At 43.5% G+C, this 7,039-nt stretch overlaps 2 protein-coding genes across 4 annotated transcripts in view; both read right to left on the bottom strand.

Moving 5' to 3' along the window:
- The window catches only part of LOC121921996 (zinc finger protein 239-like), a 16,457-nt gene that overhangs the window by 3,582 nt on the left and 5,836 nt on the right, over positions 1-7,039 (bottom strand). The gene's annotated exons all lie outside the window — the stretch shown is intronic.
- Positions 4,873-7,039, bottom strand: part of LOC121921983 (zinc finger protein RFP-like) — a 34,148-nt gene continuing 31,981 nt past the window's right edge. For 2 of the 3 annotated variants that reach the window (XM_042450813.1, XM_042450814.1), the window contains one exon: positions 4,873-5,307. In XM_042450813.1, the coding sequence (XP_042306747.1) occupies positions 5,129-5,307 (179 nt within the window). In that variant the 3' untranslated portion in view covers positions 4,873-5,128. The remainder of the gene's footprint in view (positions 5,308-7,039) is intronic. The other variant, XM_042450815.1, reaches the window with a different exon arrangement.

Genomic DNA, 7,039 nt, shown 5'->3' with positions numbered 1-7,039 from the left:
GCATGAGCTTCTAGACGTAAGAATACGTCCTCAGATGCATGGGAATGTACATTCCATTTGTGGCATACCGGAGCTCTTTCTCACAAAAAACAATCCCAGAGTCCCTAGCACTGAGACCAGGGCATTTTAAGCGGTCTCAAACTGGATTATTTCTGCAGTATGGATGGACTTGCGATTTTAATAACGAGGTCCACAAAACACTGCAGAAATAATCCAGTTTGTGACCTTTAACCTCTCCTGGCTCAGTGCTAGGGAATCCTGGGAAGTTGTAGTTTGTTGTGGCACCAGAGCTCTTTTTTGATAAAGAAGGCTCAATGTCCTCACAAAACTACACTCCCGGTTCCCTAGCACTGAGCCAAGGCAGTTAAAGTGGTCTCAAACTGTTATTTCTGCAGTGTGTCTTGGGACCCAACTCACGGCATCTTCACTCCAGACTCCAGAGACAATTCCAGGATTCCATAGCACTGAGCCGGGCACCTAAATGGTCTGAACTGGTTTATGTTCTGCAGTGTGTCTTGGACCTAACTCAGGCTGCCTCTTCACTCAGAGACAATCCAGTTCATACCGTTTAACTGCCATGACCCAATGCTATGAAATCCTGGGAATTGTATGGTTGTTAAGTTGCTAAAGTTTGTCTCCGAAAACTGAATTCCCAGGATTCCCTAGCACGTGCCATGGCATTAAAAGGGTGTCAACTGGATGTATTTCTGCAGTGCGGTTGCAGCCGAACGCGTTTCTATTTGGCCCAAAGCTTCCTGAACCCCCTTCATGTCAAAATAAATCTTTAAGATCGGAAAGATTCTTTGTTGGTTCAATGGTGATTTTGAGAGTTGAAATAAGTTACAATTATTTTATTCAATTATATTTACGCATTTATTTGCAAACATCCGCCCCGTTTAACATTATGGGAATTTCCAGGAATTGTGACTGATATTCCGTGTGATCTGGGGGGATTCAGCGGGTTTGGACAAACATTTTCGGGAATTATCTTCGAGGCTTGTTGGCAACACTGAAGAGAAGGGCCATCCAGTCCAACTCCCTTCTGCCATGCAGGAAATCCTAATCAAAGCGTACCAACAGATGGCCATCCAGCCTCTGCTTAAAGACCTCCAAGGAGGGAGACTCCACACTCCCGAAGAAGTGTGTTCCACTAGTCAAACAGCCCTTACTATCAGAAGTTCCTCCTAATGTGAGGTGAGAATCTCTTTTCCTGGGCTTGCATCCACTGCTCCCTGTGCTCATCTCCCATGGAGCAGCCAGAAAACAACTGCTCCCTATCCTCAATATGCACATCACCTTCACAGATATTTAAACAGGGCTATCCACCACACAACAAAAAAACAACAACAATTTTATTACATAACGCTTTTCTCAAAAGATCAAAGATCAAAGCCGTTTACATAGAATTAAACCCACTCCAAACATCATTAAAAGATAAAAAACCAATAACACCAAATGTACAATATGCCGCACTGCAGCCCTTCACTCAACCCACAAAAATGGTTGCGAGTTCAAGCTCCAGCCAAGGGCCCAGCTTCGACTTCGCTTGCCTCCTCTGAGTTCGCTAAATGACTTACCCGACTGTTTGGGGCACTTAGCTTAACTTGTAATTCGTTACTGGTTCACGCTATGCTTCTTTGGCATAGCGGGTATATAAATAAACCAAATTAAAAAAATATAACAATTACAATATACAGACTAAAACAATCATTCAACTAGGGTGAGGCACGAGCGTTGACTGGGATTCAAGTACATTACTTCCTTTTCCAGAGGGGAAGCGCTTTACAGAAGCGGAAGGTTTTTAAGCCTCTTTTTAAAGTTTCCAGGGGGGTGATCAGACAGAGTTTTCTCAGGGAGCGACTATTCACCAATCTTGGGGCCGCTACTGAGAAGCCCATTTCTGGGTATGTAATCACATTTTAGAAGGTTGAATTTCCAGCACGTTCTTCCTGGTTTGTCTCGAGTGTGTGTGGGGCGGATTTTATGACGCGGAGACGCGGGTCCCTCAAAGTAACTCGGGACACCAAGCCATGTAGGGTTTTATACGGTTAACACAACACCTTGATTTCGGCCGTCGGAAGCCGAATAGGCAGCCAGTGAAGATCTTTCAGACTAGTGTGTTATATGGTTCAACACCTGGACGCACTGTTGACCAATCTGGCTGTCATTCTTTCGTTTACTAACTGAAGCTTCTGAGTTTGAGTTACAAGGGTTGCGCCCTAGTGTCGAGCCACATTACTGAAATCTAAGCGAGAGGGTTACCAGACGCATGTACCACTCGTTCAAGGTCCCTTTGGCCCTAGGTCGCGGTCTCAGTTGGCGTATCAAACCGAAGTTGATAGCCAAGCCCTTCTGATCGCCACATCACATCTACCTTGAGATGTCAAAAACTGCAGAGCCGAGTCCAGAAAGTACTCCTAGACTGCGAACTTCGTCCTTCAGGGGAAGTGTGACCCCATTCAGGACAGGTGGATAAACTTCCTTCCCCAGGCCTGGGGAACCTATCACTACTACTTCCGTTTTCTCTGGATTCAAACTGAGTTTGTTTTCCCTCATCCAGCCCATTACCGACTCCAGGCAGGCATTCAGAGGAGAGACTCCACCCTTAGTCACTGAATCAGTCAGAGGCACAGAGAAGCATATTTGAGTGTCATCAGCATAATGATAACACCGTGCCCCGTGTCTCCAGATGATCTCTCCCAGCGGTTTCATGTAAATGTTAAACAAAGTGGGGGACAAGATAGCTCCCTGAGGGACACCAGATGTCAGTTCCCTCTTAGAGGAGCAAGTGTCTCCCAACTGCACCATCTGGAATCTGCCCAAGAGATAGGAATGGAACCACTGGAGCACAGTGCCCCCACAATGCCTAACTCCCTCAGGTATTCCAGAAGGATACCATGGTCAATGGTATCAAAAGCCACTGAGATGTCCAAAAGCACCAACAAGGTCACACTTCCCCTGTCGATGCCCAGACGGAGATCTTCGACTAAAGCGACCATGGCAGTCTCAACTCCATAACCTGCTCTGAAGCCAGTTTGAAATGGGTCCAGATAAACAGTTTCATCCAAGACAGCTTGGAGTTGGAAGGCAACTGCTCTCTCGATCACCTTACCTAAAAATTGCAGTAGTGAGACGGGCCTATAGTAGTTTCTTATCAGGGGGTCCAGGGAGGATGTTTTAAGCAATGGTTTAACTGCTTTAGGCTGGATCAATCATAGAATCATAGAGTTGGAAGAGACCACAAGGGCCATCCAGTCCAGTTTGCAAAAGTAAAAAGGAACAGGTTTTGTCAACTTTGTGTTCAGATTAATGTCGTGTTATTTCTCATTGACTCAGGCGTCAACTGAAAAGCTACCTGTTTTTGCAGGTTATTTCTAATTTCTGTTCAGGACCCGGTTAACACCAAATGTCTTGTGAAAAACAACCCACTTCTCTGGTGAGTTTTCCACTTTAAATCAGGTTTCTGCACAGGATCCATCCCATGTGATAAACTCCAGAGAGTGTTTTCAAAAATCACCTCATAGAACAAGGTACCAATAAAAAGATAGTGTCGAATAATTTCTTATTTTCATAGAATTATAGAATAACAAAATCCTAGAGTTGGAAGAAACCACAAGCGGGGTGCAGTCCAACCCCTTGCCATGCAGGAACTCACAATCAAAGCACCCCGAGAGATGGCCATGAAGCCTCTGTTGAAAAATCTACAAAGGAGACATAGGCAAGGTGTTTGTATGTGTGTGTTGTTAAATTTTGAAGGTAGCGTTAAGAAATAATACTTTAGCTGATGTTAACACAATCTTGTTAATACCCAGTTTCTAACTTTTAATTCTGCGCCATGTTGCTGTGCTTCACTTCTGGAAATAAAGAATTTTGACTGTCTCTTATTGCTGTTTTGAAAGGCTAGCAAAGACAGCTGATCATGGAAGGTGTGTCATTTCTGAGAATTAGATCTGGGAATTAGAGCCAGAGTGCTGTAGCAGTTTGAGAGGTGGGCTACAACTCGGTAGACTAGGCTTTAAATCCCTGCTTGGCCATTGAAACCCAGAGTGACACACTCTCTCAGCCTCAGAGGAAAGCAATGTAGACCCATTCAGAAAAAAACCTTACCAAGAAAGGGTTTGCCTTAGGGTTGCCGTGGGCCCGAACAGCAGGCCAAAATAAAGCTGCTTTGGGTCACTTTGCAGGTATGCTGTTTAAAGGATGCATGTGTCCTAAGAGGCCAGAAGCCGCGCTAAAACCATGCTCCAGTCCTAAGGACTGGAGTGCCGCTTTGGTGCAGCTTCTGGCCTCTTAAGATGCCTGTGCCATTTAAACAGCATACCTCCAAAGTAACCCGAAGCAGCTTTATTTTGGCCTGTCTGTTCAGGCCCCATAATTCAGAAATGACTTGAAGGCACAAAGACAACCACAAACCTATGAGATTAATGTGCTATTGCCTTTTTAAGTTTTAAAGTTTAAGAATTGACCTCCATAGGGTATTCTGGGAAAGGAGAGAGAAAAGTAGGACTTGAATGAATGGGTGGGTTTTGTTCACTGGTATGCTTTGATTGAGATTTCCTGCATGGCAGGGGGGTTGGGCTGGATGGCCCTTGTGGTCTCTTTCAGCTCTACGATTCTATGACCTCCCTGGAGGTCTTTGGAGAAATGCACAAGAGACTTGTACATGGCGTAATAGTGGTTTGAGTTTTGGACGATGACTCTGGAGAACAGCGTTTGAATCCCCTCTCAGTCATGAAAGCTACTGCATGACCCTGGGCAAGTCACACACTCTCTCAGTGCTCTTTGAAGAAACCTGCCTGTCATAGGGTTGCCATAAGTTGAAAATGACTTGAAGGCACACAACAACAACAACAACAACAAAAATCCTTTTTGTATTATTTATGTTTATTCATTAAAACATCTCAAGCCCACTATGTGTCTCTCTCTCTCTCTCTCAAAAGCTCTCAGGGCAAGAATATAATCAATACAATCATTTTTTAAAAAATTCAGAACAAATTCAATTTGAACATTTTAAGAACATTTTTTTAAAAGAGCTTAACTATTATAGTATAATCACCCCTGGGTTTAGAGAACAAGGCCTTTGAGACAGGCTTGGCTGCTTTATGGTGAGATTTTAAGGTGGCCTTTACTATACAAGTAAAAGAATGGGAGGACAGTGTCTCCAGATAATCTCAGGATTGTTGGGCAGATTTTGATGTTTGTTTTCGTATGTCACACTCTTACGATCCTCAGAGAGAACGAGAAAGGGATGTGCTGTGTCTGGATCCAGAGTGACATTTGTTGTTGGAGAATGAGCTGAGAGAATAACTGGTACAGAAAATGTTAACAAACCACAGAAATCACACATTCTCTAAAATCAATTTAGTTCCACTCATTATGAAACATCCTCTTTATAACTGTGATAAAGGTTGTGTGTGAGTTCCTGCTACTGAAGTCGCCTGTCAATTTATGGTGACCCAATACATTCATAGGTTTTTTTTCCTTCAAGGAATACTCAGAGGAGGAGACCAAGAACATCATGAACTGAACTAAGTTATTCCTGCCTGAGTGTGCAAAACCTATTCATGTGGATTCTGTCTAGGAAACAGTATGTTACTAGACTTTTCTCAGAATTACTTCTTGTTTACAATCCTCAGAATGAGATTTAATCTAAAACAGGCGCATGTTGGTATAAAGCTATTCCCTTTTAATCTGTGTTGGATAATTTGCCTCTTGATACATTAGCAAAAAGAATTTGGACTTTTTATTTGATCTGGGTGGTAAAAAAATGGGAGTAATTAATTAACAAATATTAAATACATTGAATTTAGGATGGAGACTAATGATGGATTATGATGGATATTATAGAATCATAGAGTTGGAAGAGACCACAAGGGCCATCCAGTCTATCCAGTCCAACCCCCTGCCATGCAGGAATTGATTTTTACAAACTTTAATCATGCTTTGTTACTGAATGGAAACAAAGGCCTGTTACAGACTGCCAAAATAAAGCTGCTTCGGGTCTCTTTGGAGGTATGCTGTTTAAATGATGCATGCATCCTAAGAATCCGGAAGCTGCACCAAAGCTGCACTCCAGTGCTTAGGAATGGAGTGTGGCTTTGGCGCGACCTCCCGACTCTTAAGACCCATGCATCATTTAAATAGCATACCTCCAAAGAGACCCGAAGCAGCTTTATTTTGGCAGTCTGTAACAGGCCAAAGATTGGAAGAGAGGTTCAAAACTGTGGTTTATAAAATATTCAGGACAGTATTAATTCATAATATGATGGAAAACAAATACATTACATGGAATTTAAAAGGTTTCAAGTCAGTAAAAATTAGTTTTTCATTATTAGTTTTTATATTCTTATGTCCTATGTTTATATTCTTTACTGTGGTTTTAATGGTGCTGTAATTTTAACCTTGCTGTGATCCCGCTTCGATCCATTGGGAGAGGCGGGAAGATAGAAATAAAAATTATTATTATTATTATCCCAAAAAATTAATGCAAATATTATATGTCTCCAGGAAATTTGAATTAGGAAAAAACAAATACATTTATTAAATCAAATAAATCTAGACAAATAATTTGCATCTTTGGGACAGAATAAGATATATAGTAAAAGAATTCCCATACATTGGATCAAACATTGATAGAATGTGGACTGCAGTCAAGAAATCAGAAGACTTAGGGAAGGGTAGCTATGAAAGAACTAGAAATTATCCTAAAGAGCAGGGGTAGAAATTATCCTAAAGAGCCGGGGGCCGGGTTGGTGTCCCGCATGCTGGGGGGTGGAGCTTCCACCCCAAGGGCCATGCCACCTCCTCTTTGCTGGCCCCTGACGGGGCCCCAGGCCCTGTCAGAGGCCAGGAAAGAGCCGGCGGGGACAGCCAGTGCTGGAGGCCTCCCTGTCTTTGCTAGCCCCTGATGCCAGGGCCCCGCTGCCGCCGTCAGAGACCTCCTGGAGGGCCCCTGTGATGGCAACTGGCCTCCCAGGGGCCCGCTGCTGCCGCTGGAACCCTCCTGGAGGGACCCTGCGACGGCAACGGGCCTCCCAGG

This window comes from Sceloporus undulatus, chromosome 2 (assembly GCF_019175285.1).
Source record: "Sceloporus undulatus isolate JIND9_A2432 ecotype Alabama chromosome 2, SceUnd_v1.1, whole genome shotgun sequence".
Lineage (NCBI taxonomy): Eukaryota > Metazoa > Chordata > Lepidosauria > Squamata > Phrynosomatidae > Sceloporus > Sceloporus undulatus.
The sequence above is the reverse complement of the archived record's forward strand: the minus strand, read 5'-3'. Positions and strand labels throughout refer to the sequence as shown.